At 31.0% G+C, this 26,930-nt stretch overlaps 1 protein-coding gene across 1 annotated transcript; it reads right to left on the bottom strand.

Annotated features, from left to right (window-relative positions):
• Positions 1-20,862: 20,862 nt before the first annotated feature.
• LOC111038855 (tetratricopeptide repeat protein 19 homolog, mitochondrial-like) lies at positions 20,863-24,297 on the bottom strand. The gene is made up of 3 exons (XM_022322115.1): positions 23,841-24,297; positions 22,365-22,627; positions 20,863-21,487 (listed from the first exon to the last, which is right to left on the bottom strand). Exons 1-3 carry the CDS (start codon positions 24,024-24,026, stop codon positions 20,974-20,976), a joined length of 963 nt encoding a protein of 320 aa, XP_022177807.1. The 5' UTR covers positions 24,027-24,297; the 3' UTR covers positions 20,863-20,973.
• Between the last annotated feature and the right edge of the window lie 2,633 nt (positions 24,298-26,930).

Below are 26,930 nucleotides of genomic sequence, written 5' to 3'. Positions count from 1 at the left end.
TCGCGCTACGACAATATTACAATCATGCTTGACTTCCGGTCGCATCAATACTCGGAAGTATGGGCGAGGACGAGCGCAGGGACTGGGGACTTTTTTTTTTCGCGCGATCGGATAACTCGGTCATGCCGGTCTCGAGAACAGCTGTTCCAGAGGCCGACGCCGATGTCGTGACCGGTCGAAATGGGCGTGGGCGGCGATATTATATAGGTCACGATATATGACGCGATGTCTACCGATCGAATTCTGTACCGCCGAAAACCGCCTATGTGGGGCCGACAGATGGCGAAGGTTTCGCGAATATATTTTTTTTCTTTGGTAAGTAACAATCACACTCTTGGATGTCATTAAAATCATGGATTGCCATTAACTTAATTATCAACTGACTAAATGTATCTTTTTATCAACATAAAATTAACGAATTGATTTTTCAAGTAAGTATTAAGTTATGTTAATTTATTTTGTTTTTAATTGTATTACATTTCACTAATTCAGGCCATTTATATAATTATACATCTATTCATTTCAAAAAATATGTAACTACCGTGAATTGTTTGAAATAAAAACTTACAGTTGAATGACATACCTACCATGTGGAAATACTGTGTAACGTATAAACACTATAGTTTATAAAATTAAGTTTTGGTTGGTAAAAAATAAAGTACACTAGCATTGTAAAAGAATAAATTAACTTTTACTTACCTAAAATAAGTTTTTAAAAAATATGTGGTGTATCTTACTTAACTGCCGAGTTCATCAAAAATTAAATTAACTTTTAAATTTTAACTTTGTCTTATTCATGCATATTAACTTAATGCTGAGCTTAGAATAATCACTTGCCCAGCTTTGAAATAAAATTGACGTCTATGAGTTGTATGTACTTAGTTAAATCAGTATAAATATAATTATAAACTTTTTAAATTTTAATACCTTAACATACGATTGTAAAAAACTGAAAAATTATTTGCATCAAGTGTTTAAAAAATAAAAATAGATTTTAGGTTCGGCGCGTCGTCAGCATATTTTTGAAAACTTAGGTACTTAGGGCACAGATAATTTTTTCGGCATGTTCTAAAACATTGATTTCCAAACACAAAATTCGTATTATACATCAAAGAATAATTAATAATTAAAATTGTTTATTCAGCCTTTTTTTAAAAAGTTTTTGATTTTTGGGATATTTCTATGGTTTGATGGCATTTTTTGTACATATACATTACAAGAATAAATACATTTTAATAAAAACTATTATCTTAAATTCCTAAAAAAAGTGAAATATAATTTATTTTACTAATATTTTTATTTTAATTGAGTATAATGTTCGCTCCTATGACATCAGTTGACGTAGAACGAAGCTTCTCAAAATACAAAACAACACTTGCCAATAACTGTCAGTTTTTACTTGAAAATATTATACAGCATTTTACATTTGTTTGAAATAATTTTCGAGTACCTACTCAAATGTTATAATGACACACAAAATATAACGAACGCAACTATCTAAATTTTATGTTAGGCATATAATGTTGAAGTACACAAGTATACAGGAGGTAAAAATATATGATAATAAGATCGGATACATCTAATATAATAATATAAGTATAATGGTACAATGAGCAATTTATAGTGCCACACAATATTTTATAGAGTCCTATAAATCAACGACTAAACGTCCTTTTGAGTTTTGGCTACTGCATAAGGTTTATACTTTAGTGTTCAAAAAAAATGTCTATTCAGGGTCTGCTATGTATTCACTACAGTAAGAATAGTTTATCACTTACAAACTATATGATACGTACAGAGTATTTTGTTTATCATTTCAACACTTTCCCTTTAACTATGTATCCTTATACATCAATAATTACGACCCCCAACATCTCTCTAAGCTCATGGAATTGAGTTCGTATAGATGGCTTTGTCATTATGTCCGCAATCTGGTCTTTGCTAGTGATGTACTCAAATGAAAACAATCATTCATTGAACTTTTCTCGGATGTAGTGATAGCGAACATCTAAATGTTTGATCCTCCTATGAAACTCTGGATTTTTCACGAGTTTGATCGTAATCTAGTTGTCTCCATACGACCATACATTGTTGGCACCATGTTCGGCTGATCCAGTAATTCACCTAAAAATAATTACAACCAAGTTAATTTTGTACTGCTTGACTTGAAGCTATGTACTCTGATTCAGTTGTGCTAAGGCTAACACACTGTTGAAGATGTGAACTGCATGCTATACGTCCAGATCTAACTAACTAGATTTATTGAAAAGGTTATGTCTGGTCTTGTTATCTGACTGAGATATAATAAACTACGCACAACTTCACAATATGGTACTTTAATAGTTAAATTAGTAATTTGTTTCGTCCCATCAAAATATGAATGTCGAGGGCCTGCTGGTATTTGAACTGGATTTGCTTCAGTCATATTAAACTTCTCCAATATTCTTTTAGAATAAGACTTTGGTGCATTATAATCGACCCATCAGGTTTTCACTCAATTTGAGTGCCTAAAAATTGATTTAATTCGCCTTCGGTAATATTGAAATTTTGTCTCAAATACATCATTAACGCATTTACATCTTGACTCGATGTAGCTGCAACCAGACCACCATCAACAAATATAGCGACAATTAATACATTGTTATTTTTTCTATTAATAAAAACACAGGAATCTGCATATGTTTCTAATAGATTAAAATTTAGAAGAAAAGCTTTAAACTTTTTATTCCAAAATCGTGGTGACTGCTTTAAACTATTTAAACTGCGATAATGTCTGCACAATTTATCTGTACCATTGTTGAACCCTTTTGGTTGTTGCATGTATATTTCTTCATCCAAATCTCCATACAAAAATACTGTTTGAACATCGAACTGCCGAAATTTTAATTGTTCTGTTGCTGATATAGCTAATATAGATCGAATTGTATTAAATTTAACTATACTGGACTAAATGTTTCATTAAAGTCAATACCAAATATTTGCCTATCATCTTTTGCAACAAGTCTAGCCTACTATCATGCAATATGTACAGTGGTATCGTATTTTGTTTTAAACACCCATACACAACTTACTATTTAACTATCTTTGGTTAAATTGGGTAGCGACCAAGTTCCATTCCGTTTAAGAGATTCCATTTCGTTATTCATGGCTTTAGTCCATATTTCTGAATTTTTCGACTCTGCCGCTTATTTGAAATTTACAGGATCGGTCTTGACTTCAAAAAACGCTGATTTATCATAACGTAATGGTTTCTTAATATTACTAATAATCTTGGAAATTATATATGTTCATATTTAGCATATTCCCTTGTTTTTGTTCTTGATTTTCAATGGTGTCTTCACTTATTGATACTGGTTGATTTTCGATGAGTTCATCTTCTAATTTATTGATGTGTTCTAAAGAGTAATATTTGTCTAAATTAGAGTCATTAATATTATTAATATTATTAGAACATTCATCATATTTGCTATTCCAACACTTTCATCATTGAAAAGTACGTCTCGACAAAGTGACATCTCGTTATTTTCTTTATACCTAATTCGATACCCCTTTGTTTTTTCTGAATATCTGACTAAGTATCCTTTTTGACTTTTTTTGTCCCATTTATTTTGTCGTTCCTTTGGAACTAAACTAAGTGCATTTATTCCATATTTTAGGAAGTTTACCAAACCAAAACGTGTATGGAGTTTTGCTTACTTTCACTAAATTACTAGTACAGCTTAATGAGAACATGGATATATTGACTGCTTCTGCCCATAATGATTTTGGAAAATTCTTAGCATTGATCATAGTTCTTGCTGCCTCACAGATAATCCTCATTGTACGTTCAGAATTTCCATTTTGTTGAGGATTATAAGTACATTTGTTTCATGTTTTATACCATAATGATTTAGAATTGCTTCAACTTCAGAATTTTTGTACTCTAAATTACAATCACTTTTATAGCTTAAATAAAAATTGTAATTTGAGTCTTAACTATACTCAAGAATCAATTAAGTTTGTTTCAAACTTCAGATTTATGTTTTATAAAATAAACATATGTATACTTAGAATAGTTAACTTTAAAAATAACAAAATATTTTTTACCTCCAAGTGAATTTTCTCCCATGGGTACACATTTATTGCTGTGTATTATTTGCCTTGGTTCAGTAGATAATGTTACACTCTGAATGAACGACTCCTTATGCTGTTTGCCATAAATGCATGGTTCACAGAAAAAAGGTCCTTGTGTATCTGTAAATTGTATTTTATTATGTTTCAAGTACTCACCAACATGTTTGACATTCTGATGACATAGGACATTGTGCCAATATTCTAATGACAATTTCTTAAATGCAACATTAGCATGTTCAATTTCCTGTGAAATATCTGTTTTGATTACCATCGAAAACAATTTATTCGCACCATCACGAACATCGACTGCAATTACACGATTGTTAATTTTAAATGTACAACTTTTACCGTCTGTCACCATTGTAATTTCCTTATCAAGTCAAGCTCCACATGAAAATAAATTTACTTTTAGATCGGGTATATATAGAAAATTTTCTAAATAGCCTTTTATCCACTTATTTTCAACATAAGTATAAATATTTTATTACCTTTCACGACTGCCATAATATGCTTACCATCTCCAATACCGGATGCACTGGTGAATGCACATCAAAATTTGTATAATCAACGAACCACTCTGTAGCTAGGTTAGGGAACCTGTTATATTTAGATAATTCAGTGGGGGTTTTCAGAGACCTTTGAATTATATTTTAACCGTAACTCGGGAGCTTCAAGAAAGATAAATCAAATATTAAGTTCCGGTTGATATGTCTTATAATTACACAATAAATTACAGTAATCTTAGTTACATATGAAATCTAGTATAAAGAAAGACTTACGAATTGTCCGAAGGGCATCAAGAGTTCCTTAGTAGCGGGCTTCTGTACTTGTCCCGGAACTAACGAACTTAACATTGTGTGTGTCTTATATATGCTAACAATTATGTGTGTATACTATTATGTGTATCCGGATGACTATAATATGTTTATAAGCCTTATTTTTTCTTATTATCAATACTTATATTTATACTTCCTAGTTTACAATATATGTAACGGTTTCACATATATGTGATCCGATATAACTCTTTTCGGTTTATCATGTGGTCACTCGCACCTGAGTCCACGTATCACTTGTCTGCGTCGTCGATTTCTTAAATTGTTCTCTGTACACCAATAACCGCCATACTGGAAGTTGAATTCTTCTTTTATTAATCTTTTTTGAATATCCTGCAGTCTTTTTTCCAGTTCCCTGGTTTTTTTACAGAGATTGCATTTTATTGGCTTTGAATTTTCATTTTTTTTTTTATTTTTTTCTTTAAATGTACAATAAATCGTAAAAATAAAGAAATATATCTACTCCTTTAAGCCTAAGCTTGTGACGGAGCAGAGAGTTAACAATAGTTATAATAGTAATAATAATAGTAATAATATTAACAATAGTGATAATCAAAATAATAATAATAATAGTAATTTAAAATACCAACATTAGAATAAAATAAACAGGAAACTAGAAATTTGAATAGGTACATCCTTTCGCAAAAGAAACAAAATTTCTTAATAAGTATATACAAAACAAAATAAGTATACGAATACAAAGTTAGTCACATTAGACAGATCAGTTCAAAGTTACAATACAATAGAATAATATATAAAATAAACAAAAGACATCATATGAATATATAAGAGAGAAACGTGGTAATATTCAAAATTCGTTATTTTAAAAAATTAGTAGTTATTTTTTTTAAATATATTTAATAAACAAATCAGATCAAAAAACAATAATACAAAATCATAAACACTGAAATGCGAACTCTTATTTAAGGAGTAGTTAATTCAGCGAATAGCCATTTATAGGCGACTATTTTCTCATTAACTAGATCTCCATGAATATTTTTTTTGTATAAAGTTGGCATTTGATTAAAATAGGTAGGACCTAAATAATCAACAAAAGATTGACCAAAAGATTTTTTTGAATATTTTACTGGCAAATTATAGGCTATATGAACTCTTAAATGTCTGTTATTGTTATTGACATTAATAACATTTTTTATTGCAAATAAAATTGCATACTTCTTGTATAGGTACCTTATTGGAAGAACACGTAATTTTATGTAATTCACTTTTGTTGAGCCTATTAAAGATTTTTTATTAAGTATTATTCTTAATATATTATTTTGATTAGTTTGAAGAATTTTTAGAACATTTTCTTTTGCACCTCCCCATACCAAAAGGCCATATTGACATATGGACTGATAAAACGCAAAATAAATTGTACGTTAAGTTTCTACTGGTAAGATATTTTTTAGTAAAATGAATTTGTGCAGTGAGTATCGCAGTTTCCCTACTAAATTATGGACATGGAAGTTCCACCTCAAATTATTATCGAAAATAATACCCAGATAGCGAATTTTTGAAACTTGATTAATTTGCTTACAGTTTTGCATGTTGCATATCAATTGATTTTGGTAATTATGAATTATTAGAGGAAAATTGTCATTTTTAACCTTATTTATTGAAAACTTCATGTAAGTAGTTTTGTCTGAATTCATAGTTAAGCCCAGTTCACTTGTACATTTATACGTTAATTGTAGACCTTTCGTTGCTTTGAGGTATACCCCTTCCCAGCATTTATCCAAGAATAACAGGCAGGTATCATCTGCGTAGGTCACTATTTTGTCACCAATGTTTAAATTACAAACTGCATTAATGTATAGTATGAACAAAATGGTACCTAAAACACTACCCTGTGGGACACCATATTCGATATAATTTGTGTTGCTTATTGCATCATTTAATTTCACCATTTGGTGTCTGTTAGAAATTTAGCTCTTAAATCAGAGGAGACTTTTATTATTTATTCCAAAATTTGGTAGAATTTTTAATAAGATATCATGTTGAATAGTATCGAAGGCCTTTGCTAAGTCAATGAAAACAGCAATCGTTTTTAAACCTTTATCTAGAGAGTCATATACCTATAAATTGAGTGGCATTATTTAAGGCATTTTCGGTGCTTAGTCCTGGTCGAAATCCGTATTGGCTTTTAGACAATAAGTTATTTTTCTCAAGGTAAGAAATCAGCCTTGTTTTAATTATTTTCTCAAATATTTTAGAGAAATTGGTTAACATTGATATAGGTCTGTAGTTACTTAGTTTTACGGTCGCCACTCTTGAATAGAGGCTTAATAATTGCAATTTTAAAATTATCCGGGAAACTATTTTCTATACTCAAATTGAAAATATAGGCTAGTGGAGTAATAATTAATTCAGAAATACTTTTAAAAATTTTAACTGTTATCTTATCATAACCGGCAGCAGTGTCATCTTTAAAGTTTTGAATAATTATTTTTACTTCTGATACATCAATTTTTTCTAGAAAAATCATATCAAAGGAACATAGTATATTATCGTTGCATTTATTTAATACCAGATTGTATATTTTATTGAATTTTTTAGCAAAATTTTTACCAACGTCTGTAAAATAATTATTAAACACATTTGACACTTCTTTAGGATTATCATCTATATTAAATATTTTGTCTTTCATTATAACAGTTTTGATTTTATCATTGTTTTTTGGATTGCTACCCGTGATCTCATTGATCAGTTTCCAGGTTAATTTTGGGTTATACGACATTTTACTAAATTTGTCTTCGTAAAATTAAATTTTGGCAACCCTCAAAAGTTTAGTAAATGTATTTTTATATTTTTTATATTATGAAGCAAGACTTAAATTGTTTGGGTTTTTTTTGCACTTCATTGAAATATATTGTTTGTGACGAACAGAGCATAAGAGACCTTTGGACATCCATTCTTTCAATCTTTTATTTTTAGAGCTTATATTTTTAGTTGTTAAAGATTCTTTAATGGCATTCATAATTGTATTTTGAAAATCTGTTGTGCATACATCTACATTGTTAGATTCATGTATCTTAGTCCATTTTTCATTATACAGAATTTGTTTAAGCTTATCATAGTTTATAACATTGATAGTATTAATAATGTTTTTAATTTTTACAGGTATAGGAATTGTAATTACAATTGAAAAATGGTCAGTTATATCTGTTAGTAGGACACCTGCGTTAATATTCCCAGGTGAATTATTATTGTCTTTAATGAACACGTGATCTAAACACGAATGTTGTTGACCTATTGGTAATCTTGTAAATACATTTATAAAAGAATAGAAACCAGTTTCTGATAAAAGGTCTAGGTAATCATAATTATTAACTGTTTGTGCACCAATTATGTTAATATTTATGTCCCCAATTAAGGTAATTATACCAGAATTTAAATTTAAATTATTGAAGACATATTTTAATGAATTAATGAAACCTGTACAGTCAGACGAGGGTGATCTGTATATACATACAACAGTTATAGGCAAATTGTTGATTATCAGCGATAGTTTTACAATATTATATTCTAAAAAATCATAGTCATAAAAATCTGCATTTAGATGATTTTTCACAAAAATTATTATACCATCATTTTGGTTTCTTTTTGAACTAGAGAACAATATACTGTAACCTGGTATCATATAGTGACAAAACAATGAGTCATGCCACGTCTCAGTTAAAACTATAATATCAATTTTCTTATTATTTACATCATTTTCTAAAAATAAAAGCAGCTCGTCAAAATGCGCATTCACACTTCTTATGTTAAAACATATAATATTTAATAGAGATTCATTATTGTTATTTAAATATGAATTATATTCAGAGAAAGACTTAAAATAATTAGTTCTATATTTATTACTTTCAATTACATTATTAAACATATCCATGATAATTTAATTTAATTTATGTTCACATATTTTTGGCTTTTGACATTCTTCCCTCTTTATGAGGTCAGAGAGTTTCTGTTCAGTGTTCAGACCTACTATACAAACAAATGGTGATAAGGGAAATTGCAACCAGCCCTACTTTATTACACGACTGCGGACAGCTGCAGTAGCTGTCGTTGCGCGTGTACGAGTCGTGTTTCGATACCTACTGCTCGTGCGTATACGACGGTCCGCTTCTTTCAGCTTATGTGTTTTTTCTTTGCCTACTACACGAGCTGAAGCTTTTTTATGAATTAGTTTTATATCGTCACCTCAACCATCCACCATACGCCGTCACCTGCAGTCAACCATCAACCTTTCACCATAAAACGTTCACTATCACCGTCCATCAAAAGGAGATCATCAGCATCACGCTGTCACCTATAAGGTTTTTTTATACCTATATTATTATTTATTTTAATGTCCTATTGTGAGTTCTAGTTAAGTACACCCGTTTAGCTGGCCAGCACCTATTGTGCCCATTATAGTATATTATTATTGGATTTGTATGCTAAATAGTAGGCCGGCACCCTGACTATTGTACAACAGATTGTGTTAATTTATTTTGCACTTAAGTACTGTTGTATTAAGCGTTTATTAGGTACTAGGTATAAATTAGTAATAAGAAAAATTAACACATAGTAACTAGGTTAAGTAAACAATTATTTGTAATAGGCAAAATAGTATCATTTTAAGCAGTCAGTAAGTATAATATAATGAGGTATAAGTTAGTAATAAGAAATGTTAACTCATTGTAACTAGGGTTAGAAAACAATAGTATAATTTATTACGCCTCTTATATTTAATACCAACATGAAGTAACTTACAAAACCGGAAAGTCCAATACAAACGCTGACGCACTAAGTCGAATAATATAAGTAAAAGTCGTCCATACTAGATCTCAACGACAATCGGCAGGATCATTTATGGATTTGAAACTCTTCCATGAGTATATCTCGGATAACGAATGTCAAAATTATCTGAACGCGCGAGTCCAAGAGGTAACGGGAGATCTCTTCACCGTTTCAGAAGAATTCCATTTACTACACTGCGTATCTGCGGATCTAAAGCTGAATCGAGGTATCGCCCTGGAATTTCGAAGAAAATTCGGACACTTACAACACTTAAAACTTCAACGTCCAAAGAAAACTGAAGTAGCATATTTTCAACTGTGATCGCGATACATTATCAACCTCGTAACGAAAGATAAATTTTGGCAGAAGCCAACTTTAGAGGACATGTACAATTCTTTACGGAACCTCCAACTTTTTTTGTCAAGAATTTGAAATTCGGAATTTGGCCATGCCCAAAATCGGTAGCGGATCCGACCAATTAGATTGGCTTACGGTACTCCGTATGATCAGATACATATTTCAAGACTCGGAAATTAATATACAAATATTCTCCAATCAAAGCGTTGTTGGACTAGACAAACAACAAATAATAAGTGAGCATCATATGGTAGTAATCGGAGGACACCGCAGAGTCAATCAGACAATCAAGCAGATTCAAAAACAATTTGATTGGGAAGGATTAAGTCAAGATGTCACTGATTTCATTAACAAATGTTCGTTCTGTCAAATAAACAAGACATCATCCAGTAATATCAAGCAGCCGGTGATAATCAGTACCACTGCGTCTGAACCTTTTGAAAGGGTATTCATCGACGTAATTGGTCCACTGACTCGAACGTATCAAGGAAATGTATACATTCTTACCCTACAATGTGATCTAACCAAATTTTCAGTGGCAACACCCATGGCTAACAAAGAAGCTAATACTACAGTATATTTTGTAGCGTTCCATTTCGTCACCTCATTTGTGTGCATTCACGGCATGCCACAGAATCTTATAAGCAATCAAGGAACAGAGTTTCTTAATAAAATCTTCTTCAAAACATGTAAGCTAATAGGAGTGAAACGGATTAATACATCGCAGTACCATCCACAATCGAATGGTGCACTAGAGAGGAGCCATCGCACGTTAGGCGAATACTTGAGGCACTATGTAGATTCAGACAAGCGGAATTGGGACACCTACATACCATATGCCATGTTCACCTACAACTCATCGGAACATCAATCCACAGGCAAACAACCTTACGCACTCCTCTATGGGAGAACCTTACAAGTACCAACATCTCTGACAAAACCTCCAGAACCACAGTACAACTACGACGATTATCAGGAAGAACTCAAACAGAGGCTACGAGAAGCCCATCGAATTGCTCGAGAATGTCTAATGAGGAACAAAATTAAAACTAAGGTTAGTTATGACCGAACGGCAAACCCAATAACGATCCATGTCAACGATAGAGTGCTTATTCAGGACAAAACCAGAAGGAGTAAGTTAAGCCCTAAATGGTTAGGTCCATACGGCGTACTAGAAATCAACGAAAATGAGAATGGACGATACAGAAAGGGAAACGAAAAACTAAAGTTCATAAGAATCTTGTGAAAATATTTAATAAATAGACATGGGGATTACCCAATTTGTAAATATATTTATATTTCTTTTTTTAATGACTAATCTTGGGTTATTTTTAATATGCACTTTCTTCTTAACGACACCCAAATTCATTAACATTGGAGAAGTTTTTGAAGAAAATTTTCAACTCCTCCAAACCCAGGCAATCAAGAATTCTATGAAAATCAATACATTAATGGTAAAAACTACTTTGTTAGAACAATCTATCATTTTAGAATCTCTCCTTAATCAGTACGCGTATGAAACGCAAAACTTCATTTCTTTTATAAATTCAGCAATTCATGGAAAAATTCATTCTACAGTATTACCACCAATAAAGCTCCTCAGAGAACTCAGAGCAATCCAAGTAACGTTGCCAGCAGGAACCCAACTCCCTGTAGAACCGAAAATACAGAACATTCCAGAGTTTTTAGCTATTTCTTCTATTTCTATTCTACAAAACGATTTTCTTCTCATCTTTGCATTGAATTTCCCAATAATCACTGTAAATAGCTACGATATGTACATCATATTTCATTACCTTTTTATATGAAGGATGATAACGCTGTTATAATTGAGCCAGAGATCGATTATATATCTTTTTGCGATGAAAGTGAATTCTATCTTACTTAAACTCAGCAACAAAGTGATTCTTGTACTAGGCTAAGTTCATACACTATTCGCAAAGGCAATGAACCAATTCAACGAAGGGCATCCTCTAAAATATGTGAAGTCAAAATCTTAAAAAATCCACAATTTCTTCCTGTCTCATGCAAAAGGAAGTATATAATACTCGATGTAAGCATTTGGAACCGATTATTTAAAATCGATTCTTGGATTTATTGTACTCATTCCGAATTTGTAACCTTAAATTGTAAAAACCCTCAGAAATCTTTCCAATTTAATATAAAAGGCATTGGCCGACTTAGTATCTCTCCTTCTTGTATATTACACACAACTACAGCAATTATGTCGCCTATTTTAAACACATTTATTAATCATACATTAGATTTAGTTCCGGAAAATCCGTTATTTAATATAAGTAAAATTAAGGAATTAGATATAGATGACATTAATCACCAGACACCTAATCATTTTGGTTTATATAAAAATCTCCGCCAAGCAATACGTGAATCCACAATAGAACAAAATCCCAATAATAAAACGACAGAAAACACATTAATAATTTCAATGGAATATCATATTGTAATAGAATATGTTTGTATTTTTATATTAGTAATAGTAATCACATTTTTACTGGTGAAGGCAAAGAAACAAAAAATCTATGTTTTTAAGCCAGAAATAGCAGAAACTGAATGTTAATCTGCATATTATTTATATATTTTTTTAATGATGAGTTAAGTCGCAGGGACTGCTCCAATTTTTCCCTGTGGTTATATATTAGAGTAATATGGTATGTATACTGGCGTACGTGACTACGGAAACAGACGCTCGAGCTGGAATCTGCTTATCCAGCAATTCCTACCCTGGTCGTTGCACAGAAGGCTCCTTGGTTACGGTCGTCCAGTTAATCGTAGAGCTATACGCACTCAGACAGAACCTCATTTGTTATACAGAAAATCTATGTAATAAGTCTAGAGTAATTAAGCATTTAGGATACAGTACATTGTAGTTTTCGTAATATAAACACATCTTTTAGTAATTTAATAAGCGCTTTTGCGTATATTCTTTCAAAATACGTCCTTGCCCTCTTCACTAAGAATAAAAACGTGCTGGTACACATAATTTCATTAAAAACAGATTCTGCATCTTTGATTGTGTACTCCGAAAATGTTAACTCCCAATTAAAGGAGTTAATAAATTGCGTTATGGCAGTGTAGTTTGCAGCTTTGAAATCTTTATATTTATGAGTATTAACTAATCTACTAGTTTGTCAGATTGTGAAGGACAGACCACGTGAAGAGGTGGGTGATAATGATCAGGAATAACCAAATATTCCGTTGCTAAATTGACTTTAATTCTATTGCAATTGGAAAAGACAAAATCTAAGATACTCCCATGATTATTGCGCAAGAAATTATGCTGGAAAAAATTGAGGTAAGAAAAAGAATCAATAATAGTTGTGGAAATTATGCTGGGATCATTAGTCCCGATTAATCTTAATTCACCAGAGGACCAGTTAATATTTGGGAGATTTTAGTCACCACATATGACTAGGGGATTTGGTTTAGAAGAGGATATGATGTGTTCAACAGAAGTAGTATGCGATTCAACTACAGAAAGTGGGGAGCGAGAGGGTAATTATACGCCTCCTACCAAAAAGTGGCAAGAGTTTAGGGACAATAATACAAATACTTGTTCAACATTAGATACGGTTAGTGACATAGGTTGAAAGGAACGGGTATACTTGATAGCAATTAGAACTCCACCACCTCGGATAGAAGTGCTGTTATAATTGTTTCTATCAAGTCGTATTACTTGAAAGCCAGCGAAACCAAGTTCACTGTCACTTATGTCAGAAGTCAGTCAGGTTTCTGTGAGGATAATGATATCATAAAAGTGAAACATAGGGAAAGAACATCTAAGGCTAACTAATTTTGTTTTAAGGCCACGAACATTTTGATAGAATATTTTGAGTTTGCAATTAAGGGTATTATCACAAAAGTGATTATTACAAATATTAGAAAAATTAAGAAGTTTACAAAATGAGGCTTTTAAGTTAGTGAAGAATTGCAAGAAAGAATCTAAAGTTAGTCCAGCAGTGTAGCAGCGTGAGCAGTTTGAAGAACGAAGTTTACTGTCATACATACAATTGGAGAGTGGATCAGTTAAGCAGGAGTAGTAACATGAGTCATTTTTTTCAGTTTTGTTCAGGCCAAGGAGTGCTTGCCTAGGCAGCGACAAGTCGAGTACTGCTAGTTTTTTGATTGGATAGGGGCAAAGTTCGATGCTTGATGGCGTCTATCCTGGGATGATCTGCGGGCCGGTATAATATAGGGGAATCCATCTCTGTATTTGATCACCAAGTCAGATTCACCGTTCTTTTTGCGATTTTCCAAATCAGCGTTTACAAGGTGAATTGCTTCAGGCTCACTCGAGGTGCGATCACGAGTAACCGATATGGGATGGCGCATATTGTCAGTGTGGTCAATGTGAGTAGATCTAATATTTGTATTATAGTCAGAAACAAGTTTCTGGGCTATTTCTTTAGACGGGAAGAAAACCTTAAGTGGTCGGGGACCTCGACCACTGGGTTTACCTAGCCTAATTGCTTTGAAGTCTGATGGTAATTCGGGAAAGTACGGTTTGATAGCATCAGTTATTTTTAGGGCGTCATTAGAGACTCTATCTTCTAATACAGAAGAAGAAAATTCTAGAGCACCATGAATAATGACGTTACGAGAACAACGCTCACGTTCAGTGATCTCTTGGAGAATGCTAGGAATAATGTCAGCCGATGAGGTACGACAACAACTGTTTGCAGATTTAAGGTCTTAGACTCGTTTGCTGAGACTAGAGATGATATTTTGGAGTTGGTCGTTCTCAGATTTTAATTCAACAACCTGAGTGGACAGACGACCTAAGCTTTCATTGAGTTCAGAAAATTGAGCATTTTGAGATTCGCACAAGCGTTTACATTAGGCCGGGGTTTCTTTTTGTGTTTTTTGATGTTCAGCCATAGTGTTGTTAAAAACATCAAGGGTCTGCAGACCGGAAGAAGAAGAGTTTGATTTAGAAGACTTGCCAGACATTACAGAAGTAATATAGCCAGCAGTGGTTGATCGGGTGGAGACCCTTAAGGGTGAGTTCTGACTCATTTAAATAAATACACTTCGTTAGATAAGGTAGGCAACCAAAGCTGCAGGTAAATCAGACGGTCCGATGAGATATGACTATATGAGGGTTGATGAGAGGAACAGCTAACGATTGCTACATCACGATGTATATATTTATATTTATATTTATCAACGCTGTTTCAACTTTCAACTATAAAACTCACGCAGTGTATCAACGCGTGAGTCAGTGTAGGTCTAATCTCACCGATAACGCGCTAACGACTGCCGCGGGCTTTGGAACCTTGTACCAATAAAAATAAGATTGAACTCACGTTTCTACGGCGGCCGTATATAAGCTGGAACCACTAAAAATTGCCCTTGAGAGGAGGGTATTGGTCAGACCGACTCAAAATCGACACCGGTCTGAGAGCGCACTTTTTAGAATCTAACAAGATAAAAAACACAAAAAACTGTCTATATTTACCGGAGTAATAAGAAAAAAGCACGGGAGCGAATTTAACAGTTCAACGTTGTATACTGTAATATGACGTATATATACATTTTTAACTACAAAATAATTTGTAAATATTCAATTTGATAAATTTTGTCAACATTGTACTTTAAATTCCTATAAAAAAATGTCAAGCCAATGTATTTTTAATATTTTTCATTTGTTGTTGTAACAATATATAAGTACAAGGAATTTTATATTAAATTGTCAAGCTTTATGATCCAACAAATACAATTTTATTGATATTTACAAAAAAAATTGAAAATGTTATCAATTATTCTAAGTAATAACTTTATATTATAATTAATGTAAGTAATAATTTTTTATTAGCTGTATTTTATGTTTAACACTTATGTACTACACATTTATTATGCATTTAGTGCCTAGCGGAGATTATTATTTACATTTTTTACCTTTTGTTATCTGTATTTAGTATTTACTCTTATACCCTTACTCTTTTCCCATAAAGAGCATTATTATTTTATTACTTATTGTAAATTGTCTTCTTCTTTATAATAAATTATTTTTATTAAGTACATACAGCCAGTATAGTAAATGATACAATAAACATTTGGTGAACATTTCAAATTTAATTTGACTTTTCAGTAGATTTTTTTGTTGGTAAAGGTGGACAAACTTATATGGAATCTTGATTCAAATCTTAGATTTAAAAATTAAAATATTTTATGAATTTCTAACTGTAGTGTTTTTAACTAATTATGTCAAAATTTGAAATTCTGACGATCATAAAAGTTTATTGTGGATTTACTTTTTTTTTTAATTTCCACCAACAGAAACTTAAGAGGAACCTTTTATTGTTAGGTTAAAGTAAAATTCTATAATCTATCAATACCTAAATATGTATATTTTAAACAAACTTAAGTCACCCCCGGCCGCCGTGCCATACAATATGTATATGTATACACAATACAATTTGCTTGTTTATTTTAATAAATAACTAAATCCTTGAGTAATTTTCTTAATTTTTGAGTAGAACTTGGTATTTCTTCAATATTTTGGTTGCCATTGGTTAATCGGGCAGATCAGGTTTAAGAATGCATCAAATCGAATTTTAGTAGGTATATTGCCTACAAAGGCGGATGTCGGCTGAGTTACACTTATAACCGCTCATCAGCATTACACAATCATAATAATTAATAAAAAAAAATTAATAAAATTAAAATTAAACATATTATTCATATAGAGTGCGCACCTGGCGGGGTCAAATCTCATAATATACTGCTCACATTATCACAAGCGAGTCTCTTATAGAGTTGATATTTTTAAAGGGCTTCGAAGTACATTTAAGACATTTATAGACATCCCTATTCACTCATCAACGCCCAGCCAGCTCCAAACCGCTGGGTCCACAGACATGAAATTTTGTACAGAAGTTAATTAAGCAATGTAGGGGCGCGCTAAGAAAGGATTTTTCACAATTTAACCTCTAAGGGAGTGAAAACGTTGTTTTTATATAGTTATATCATACACTGGCAACTCCGTGACGGGACACCTAATATATAGTCATATTGTCAAATAATTGTTTAAAATAAAAAAAAAATATAAAATAAAATTAGTTTATTATGAGTTATGACGTTCCAATATCTCTTAAGTATCAGCTTCATAATTATGTTCTTTCAAGTCAAATTTACTTAATATGCTTATTAGAAAGTCTTTACTGTACCGTTTAATTAAACTTTTACAGTTTTTATTTGCACAGCACCATCTTTATATTGCATTTGCTAATAACTGATGAAAGCGAAGTTCAGATTTATAAATTACCAATGTTTGTTTGTCTTTTTCGCATAACATTTCGTACATTTCCATCATTTACATTTTATAAAACGAAAAACTAGATAGTAACATAATATTCAACCATGTCCCTCCCAATCTTGAAATTTTACAATTTGTCTGCTTTTTTATCTTTAATGGACTGGAAATTATCACATCGAATATTGATGATCGTGTGAATTGTGATCAAATTGTATCAAACCCAATCAGGATATTTATTTAGTTTTAATAATCATTTAAAATCGTATTTCCTAACTACTATGTACGGGCCACAATCGGTGTAGGTTAAAAACGTAAAATGTGAATTTCGGCCGCAATCGGGGGACTTCCCTTACTCCGACAGTCCGACCACCACCTCCACACCAACACCACCATGCCAACCGGTTTACGGTACTTTGTTTATTATTTATATATTTTTTAATATTAGTTAGTTTACTATTTAGTATTATGAATTAAAAGAGTCCCAACGCCACCCAAGAGCCGCCACTTGTGTGTCCCAATTGCCATTCTTGCCTGAGAATAGTAGGCCGTCCCTAGGCATAAAAAAACCAAAATCATTTTTGAGTTTTTTCACCTCGACAGTTATCATATTAATATTTACCGTTCAGTCCACCATATCGCAGTAACAATAGATATCCGTTCTGCTGTCCATTTGGTGTCGAGTAAATCACTGTGTTGTATATGTATGAGTTAAATTTAAATTCAATGCTAAATCATTGCATACAAAAAACGCTTATGAGCCCAGACAATATTTCAGCCAATATTAACATATTATTACTAATAGTAATATACTAGTATAGTGGGTTGAATTAATTTGCTGTCGAATGCTTTGGATTTGAAAATAAATTGTGTGCATAAAATATAGTAGTATACCTACTCAAAGTAAATACTCACGAATAAGATACAAAAAATACCCTTAGCTAATAAATTGTTAAAATATAAATTAAAAAAATTCTTATAATTAGATGTCATTCTGTACATTAAAATGTCAAGGAGGTCGCTGTAACGGATTATACTAAGGGGCAATATTTAGGCAATATGCAGTTAAGTTGCTGCTACCCATAGCATTAGTGTTAGTCGTCAATGATAAATAGTGTGAGTGTGATTGTATGTCAGATGTCAGTGCCGAGATATTTAAGCACGCGCTACTCGCACACTCATGACAACGGCACAGCCACCACCGTATTTACAATTTTTGCGCCCTGAGTCAACCATAATTGTATGCCCCCCTCCAACCCCCCTCCACCAAAAAATAGATCACTTTTTTTATTTTTTTAACACATTTTTAGTTATAATTCTTTATGGTTAAGCCATAGTTGTACAACCATGGTTAGGTTAAAATAATATTAATTTTATTCAATGCTGGCACTTATCCGTTATTGTTGCATTGCTAAGTTCACAAGGGTCGTGTCATAGTACGAATTCTTTCCAAAAAAAAATAATTTATTGATACAATACTACACCGGGTTACAGCAAGGCCTGGCCACCCCCTAAATAGATCAATATTTGGCCGCTCGGTGCAAATGTCTCCTTGCACCCCCCTAAATACTGCCCTGGTCCAATAACTGCCGACCAATAATAAAAGCGTGATATCTTGCACTCAACACGTTTCTCAGGAAAAACTCTCACAGAGTGGTTAGGGTGCATTGAACTTCGATTTTCATTCTTGTTGCTTGAATAAAACATAATAAAAACGAGGTGAGTGTGACCGAGTACCTAGTCTGACGCGTCCGCTGCGACGCAGCCGGTCGCGGTTCGATCCTCGGCCACCGGGCGGCATTTTTCTCCGGACAAGTCGCGGTGACCGGAAAACAAGTGCTGCCATCCCCCACCCCTGGGGTATGGCAGAAACCTACGGGTGCCCCATTCGAAATTCTGCCAAAAACAAACACACACGTGTTCCCCCCTCCCGTCCCAAAATATACAATACAAACCTACAATACCTACTACAGCTAATGGCCTCAGTTGCCGAAGCTTAAGATCAATAAAAAGAAAAATAAATAAATAAATACATACATTGAAGAGGCTGGTTTTTTAATTTTTTTAATTTTATACAGAACATAAATATATTATACAGTTAAAAATTGTAATTGTAATTTGTTGTACTGAAATCAACTTAGTTATAAATTGATAAAATCTATTTTCTATTTTACTATTATTATTATAAGTTAAACATTTTTAATAAATAGGAACCCAATATATTATTCATAATAGTTTTTCTAATACTAAATTACATATTTGAAACAAATAAAGGAGTTAAATATAAAATATTGGAATTACTTGTATTATAAAGTGTGTCTGACATTAATAACATTTGTATGTAATTTTTTAGCATTAATTTAACAACATGAGAAAAAACGATTAAATTAATATAAATTTAAAAAACAATATTTAAATTTGTAGTGACTTAGCTACTTAATTATACTTAAAATAGTTTAGGGTAGTATAAAATATAAAACACAATACGAATAGTTAAATAGGTATGTACCAAATCATAAATTAAAAACCTTGAATAAATATTGTAATTTTCTAACACGAGGTATATTTTTTTGGGTAATTTTATGCTTGCACATTATATAGTTATCATAATAGTAGGTATACTAAAATTACCTACTCTCATACTAATACTTAATAAGCAAAACAAATCAAAAATGATCGCAGAGTAATAATTACTAATGAATAAAAACATTGACATAATAAATAATTTAATATCATAATAATAATAGCTTATGCCTTATACAATAATAATTTTAGTAAAATTATTATTTATTGTTTTAAAGGATTAATTAATTTTTTTTGGGTATAAATATAACAATAAAATGTATTTAATATTTTTTTAAGCTATATTTTATTCTATGATAATCATAAATATTTTCTACGTATTAAGTGGTAAGTAATTTAAAACTTATATTAATTAATATTATAGTATTATTAAGTAAGAATAAATAATGAGATAATTATTAATAAGTAAATAAATCCATAAAATCTTTAATGTATTGTTGAGGCTTTACACCAAATCTCTGGTATATTGTCCTGCTGTGTACCAGAAATTATATTAAGTGATAAGTATATAATTCATAAGTTGTAGAAAGAAATATAAATAATAAGAACCATACTTAGTTTTTATATTAATTGACAGAAAATTAGAGTTAAATAAGATGCTATGAAATTAATTGTTACTTAATATACCTAACTAATAACATACTTGAACTTATAACAAAATAATAATCCAATTCAAAAATGCGATAAACAGTACATAGTATACCTAAACAATACATTTTTAAAAATTTTATAAAATATGATCTGATAAGTTAAACTAATAATAATAGTAATAAAATGTTATCATACATTAGATAGTTCTTGTTATATCATTAAACTGTACTTATTCAAATTATTTTTTTATTGTAAAATTGTAAAATTTTTAAATAACTCACTTAAAAGTTACAACCATTTTTTTTTTATACACAATAGTTCCACGCTGACATAAGTGCCTACAATAAAATTTTATGAAAATTATTGTAATAAAACATAAATAATAATTTGAAGAAATGAAATACTAATAAACATTTGGTCTACAAAAAAAAAAAATTACTAAATCTTACACTTTGCAAAATTTATAATTCCAACTAAACAATATTCTGCTTCTTTTTTACCATCCTCATAACCATGTCTTATAGCATTTGTCATTCCTTCCACACAATGATTTTCTGCTTCTTTTAACAGTCCTTGCTGTAAGTAAATGTAAGAGAGATTTATATGTACCATTGAAAAACTTTTCATATCAGGAAGATGTTGCCCAATTTGTTCTGCCTTTTTAAAGCAGTGTAATGCTTGGTCTAATTTCCCTTGTCCATAGTAAATGGTTCCCAAATCATTCAACAAAATAACATTCATTTCAAATACTTCGCCATTTAACTTCACACTAGCTTTATATGCCTTTCTAAAACAAATCCTTGCTATCTCAGTTTGTCCTTCAGTCAATAAATAACGACCATATGTGTCTAATGTTATAGCATATAAACCTAAAACATCTTCGTTTTCAGGATCATATTTCATCTTCTCCTCCAAATGTCGTATACAGAATAAGTAACCAATTTCAGAATTTCTGAAACAAATTTACATACTAATATTTAAAATTTAAAAAATAATAAATTATTTATTCTTAATTTACTGTGAGTTTATAAATGGTATTATAATTTAAGATAATGTCGTATGATGTATAATATACCAGTATGAGTGTTCAAAAACCTATGTGCTAATATTATAATCACTATCAATACATAATTACTAACAATTAATTTGCATTAACGTTTGCTAAATTACATAATTTTATTACTTTTAACCATAAAAAATAATAAATAAGTCTACTGTACAGTTAAATATCACTTTTATTTGCATTAAACTTCACATTTGGTTGGTCTGTAGCTTTTAATTGTATAATTAAGTTATTCCAGTGGTATAAAGAAGTATTGAACATTTATTGGATTGTTGAATATTTTAACTTGATACCTATGAGGATTGATTAGAAATACTAAATAGATCACTTGCGGTGGTACAAAAAACATTGAGCTAGTAAATTCATGGATTTTGTACCCCAATGAGCAATCTATATTATTTATAATTAATGCTATTAATCCCTTAAAAATTATTAATTTTACATTGGAACATGAAACTTTATAAACCATTGAATGATTCAATATTTAAGCAACTCAATATTTGTACTTTTCTTTTATTCATTTTTTTTCCTGTTTAACAGACAGCAAAGGAGGTTCTGTGTGAACAATAATACTCCTGCCATTTATACTTATATATCATCAAGTAATAAAATAGTTTAAGTACATCATTAATTTATAATTGTAATTCAGATAATACTAAACTATAAGTTCTATATTCAATTAAGCATATTAAAAATAAATCGATACTTGTACTTGCGTTTAGAATATTTAACAAACAAATTTATAAATAAGTAACATAATAATTACTTGTAATCATTTAGAACTTCGTGAATTTTAGAAAGTTTAAGACTTATGTGTAGAACTTTAAGATCATCTTCATAGGCTCCTTGATCAAATAACTGTTTAATGACTTTGGTAAACAGATGTTTTGCTTTTTCATATTCCTTATTTATAAACGCTCCATTTGCTAGCATATCATATATAAATGTAATGCCTAAAGCATTCTTAAAATCATTGGCAATTTTGAGAGCCACTTGTAATGTTTCTTCAAAAGCATTGTAATTGTTATTCTAAAACATACAAAATAATATTAGATATTAGAACATGATTATTTCTTACTTATTTTACAAGAGTGTGTGAATTTGGTATGGGGTGTGTCATGAAGAAAATTGGGCACATGCCTTTAAATAGGCCTTAACAAACCTAACCCACCCACCACCAATAAAAAAATTTAAATTAATGAATTTTACCTAATGAAAAATATAAATTTATAAATCATATTTATAATAACAGAAAGTTAAAGGTTTTAATTTTTTATAAGTAAAAGTAGAAACACAATCCTTGGTAAAAAAAAATGAATACCATCTATATTACAATCAACCTAGAACATTGAACAGTAGAAATGAGTTATACACTATTAGTGGGGTTTTTTTTATTAAACTTGTTATCTAAATTTGTTCATACAGCATCCTTGTTGGTTATCATTCATACTAAATATTTTGTAGCTTAATCATTTAACAAATTCCAGAACGAATAAATATTGTACAAATAGGCACAGGCCATGGCACACCTAGCATACCCTGTGCGCTCTCCTAAGCAATTATTTATAAGGAATATACGGGAATATATAGGAATAATATGATAGCATATGTGTAAGAGACATTCACAATCATATGTATGGTTACAGCAGGTGTTGTCAAAGCCCAAAATGTTTCAAAATAGTCTTCAAAATAATTTTTATTTATTTTTGTGTACTTACAAAAGAGTTAAATACATTGAACACTAGCCACACAGACCATAGACAAGTATCTAAGAAGGTAACTCAGGAAGAAGAGAGAAATTTTCTTACGATAAAATATTGAGTATATTTTATACTGTTAATTAATAATGTCATTGGTAAGAACTAATTTTAGTAAATTCCAGTCCTAACATTTATAGTAACCCACTATGTAGGCATATTAACTTAAGTAAAATGTAAGTAAATTTAGATAAAATGTACCCATTTTTATTAAGCTTTTATATTACATTCAAAAAGTTTAAAATGAGACGCAAGAATCAACTGTGCTGTGTAGCAACTATGTAGGAGAATAAATTAACATAATTAGATGTATAACATTATGAAGAATATAGTTTTTAAATAAGCACCTAATAATAATAATATTATTATTTATTTACTTTTGAATTATTATACTAATAATTAATAAACTGTATAGCATATATTGACACATAATAAACTGAGGTAAACGCTATATTATATTCTAAAAGGGTTATACATTTACTTACTTTTAAATGCAACATGCCCCTATTGATGGTACTGATTAGTTGAGGACTTGGTTTATTCCCGTTAACTCCAACAAAACCAAATAATGAAAATCCAAGAAATATTGATTTTGCTACATCTGTATGATTTGACATAGTGTATCCCAAAGGATTGAGTACACCACTTTGTCTCACACATAGAGGAGACATAGCGAAAGTAATGTTTTTTTTTTTAATTTAAAGGTTTTGAGTTAAAAATTAGACTTTCAATTACAGATGTGTATTTTTTAATAGGTACTTCTTCTTTTATCAATATTCCTAAATACAAAACTTACTAAGCAGTGAAATATTGTCCCGTAAATTGTAACAACTAACAGGCGATGTAATCAATCAATACCAGGACTGGGGTACGAATCACATACAAATGCACAATGAACAGTGGTGGGTAGTGTTTGTGGACTGTGGACCACTCAACTGTTGTAGTCTGTAGTTAAGGCCCATAGCAAGTGACAACAACTTTCAGTAGGAGATATTAGATTTGCGCAGGCGTTACGCCCTTTCTGAATCAATACTCAATTCTGACTATCTGTGTTATCAAGTTGTAGACATTTATTATTGCAAAATGATAAGGAAAAAAGTTCCGGGCCTCGGGCCAATGTTGATAATTAATTATTACCTAATGTGGCCCGGTGAAATGTTAATAATATGGTAATATGATATTATTGCTTCCGTTAGACATTTACTATTTACATGACAAATTAGTCAAGTTCCGTAATGGAATTTAAGATTAAAATCGATAAAATAAGCTATTAAGCAGTAAGGTAAAGTTGGCCAAAAGCACTTTTTTTTTGTTCAACCCATTCTGTCACCTATGTCACCTAATCATTAATGTTTGTACCTTTTAGCAACAGTACTACAGCAGTATCTAAGCAGAGCGATATCTAAAAATATCACGGGTTTTCGAGAGCGCTCAACTCTTGTCTAAATGCGGGTATACAATTATTGGTAAATAGTAAATACCTATCAGTCTACAGTTTATCTCTACAGAAAATTGTGTTGGTCAGTTTAGCATCATTAGGTAGTACAATTGGTGAGTTAGTTGTTTAGTATTCTGTTAACTGTCAAGATGTAAATTAGTTTTTAGTTTGAGTGGTTGTCTGGATGATTTAAATTTACAATTGAATCAGATAGGTCCAGCCCGAAGTGTTGCTCAAAAAATGCTTTTGAGATTTACGAAGAAAATTTTTTTTATAAATGGCATCTATTGGTTATAGGAGAAGCCAGAAGCACAATTATATATTTACTAGAAATTAGTACTTTTTTTGGATATTGGTTGCCATTGGCTAATTGAAACATGCATCAAATCTAATTTTCGCACATTGGCTTACCTAACCAAGGTGAGTTGTACTTATAGGCGTCATCTAAGTGTCCTCAATCAAATTAAAAATAATATATACTATTAATTTAGAGTACGCACTTAGTGGGATCCTCGAACTATCGCAGGTGAATTACGGCATTATCAAAAGCGATTATCATATAGAGTTGGCATTTTTAACGGGTCACGGGTGACGAAGTTCATAGGATCAAATGGTATTAAATAAAATAATTATGCAATATCAATGACTTATTAAATAATACTACTAATAAATAAATACATAAAAGTTATGATGTACTAATTGAAAATTCAGAAACATATGCCAGTAATTAGGCTACAAAATAAATTATGTCTACCAAATGGGTGGTAAGAGATAATTAGATAGATAGCCATAATATATAAACCATGATAGTGGGTAGGTCATTAAAATATGATTGACTGTATTGTACACATAAATGCAAAATTCTAAATAAATACTTCAAATTTGATACTGACTGACCTACCCATATTTGATTATTTTAAAAAAAAATCACATTAATCATATTCGCTAAATGATAAATGTATAAAGATACAAATTATATAAGAAACCTAATAAGCATGTGCTCTACCGTTGTCTATGGGTAATGAACCTAGAAATCGGGCAGCGCGCTTTTTGGACTCAGAATTTGAATACATCGTGGCCACTCTTACAACACCGCCAGGTCTTGGATGAACATATTATGTAACTCTGCCCAATAATCAATTGAACGGAATCAAATAATTTTAAACGAACCATTATTTACAAAACAAATCGTATTGCAGTGGATCCCAACCGGGGGGGGGGGGGGGGGAGATAGTGATGAAGGAATCATGAAAATAATTATGTTATTTTACAATGTGTAAAATTGAAATCACTATATTAGTTATCAGATTATCAGGCATCGATAACAATTACATATTAGGTATAACGATAGATAGAGATATTACTTATGTGGCTTGGCGTGGCGCGTTGGCTGCTACCAGTCGCGGAATGCGACTGGGAGTAAGTAACGACCACAACTACTAGCTCCCGGATGGGTGATCACCCGATTTCGTAGTAGTTAAAAATCTTGCCACACATACACGTGTTTGCTACCTACCGTAACAACCCTAACAATCATAAAAACAACTTACCGTACCAACCTTACCCCTACTACAGTTCATTACCCCTATAACAGCTAATGGCCTTAGTCGTCAGGCTTAAGTTCAATGAAAAAAAAAAAAAAAAAGATATTACTTATACTTTATATTAATATTTTTATTTTTATATTCAATATTTTTTCTTATACTTGATATTATTACTTCGTAAGTTGATTAATAATACATTTTTACAATGATGAAAATAGTAAAAGTAAATAGTTGTATATTGTATAATAAACTAACTGACCCCGTGTACTTCGTTACCCGTTAATAAATGTGCCAAATATAAACGACACAAACTTATATAAATAATATATAATATAATGAATACAATATATGTATAGATAATTACATTAATTTTTCTAGCTTTATAAAAATAAAAAATTAAATTAAAATTAAAATAAATTAGTTATAAAAGATCCTCAAATTGTTGTAAAACAACTTTACCGTCAGCGCAGCAAAATCCATTGATTTCATCTTTCCATTTTTTTGCATGGCACTTAGGACATAATATCGTCATTGGTCCTATTTGAAGCACTTTAATATTTAAATAATCAATCTCGGATTGATAATTAAACGCT

Source organism: Myzus persicae, unplaced genomic scaffold, assembly GCF_001856785.1.
Source record: "Myzus persicae strain clone G006 unplaced genomic scaffold, MPER_G0061.0, whole genome shotgun sequence".
In the NCBI taxonomy this organism is placed as follows: Eukaryota; Metazoa; Arthropoda; class Insecta; order Hemiptera; family Aphididae; genus Myzus; species Myzus persicae.
Note: the sequence above shows the minus strand (reverse complement) of the source record. Positions and strands in the feature narration are given on the sequence as shown.

Excerpts from the sequence above, each read along its gene's own strand:
- LOC111038855 (XM_022322115.1), bottom strand. The coding sequence starts at position 24,026 with ATGTCTCCTCTATGTGTGAGACAAAGTGGTGTACTCAATCCTTTGGGA. Across the intron at positions 22,628-23,840 it reads GGGGCATGTTGCATTTAAAA|AATAACAATTACAATGCTTT; the intron begins GTAAGTAAATGT and ends TGTATGTTTTAG. Across the intron at positions 21,488-22,364 it reads GAAGTTCTAAATGATTACAA|AAATTCTGAAATTGGTTACT; the intron begins GTAATTATTATG and ends AATTTGTTTCAG.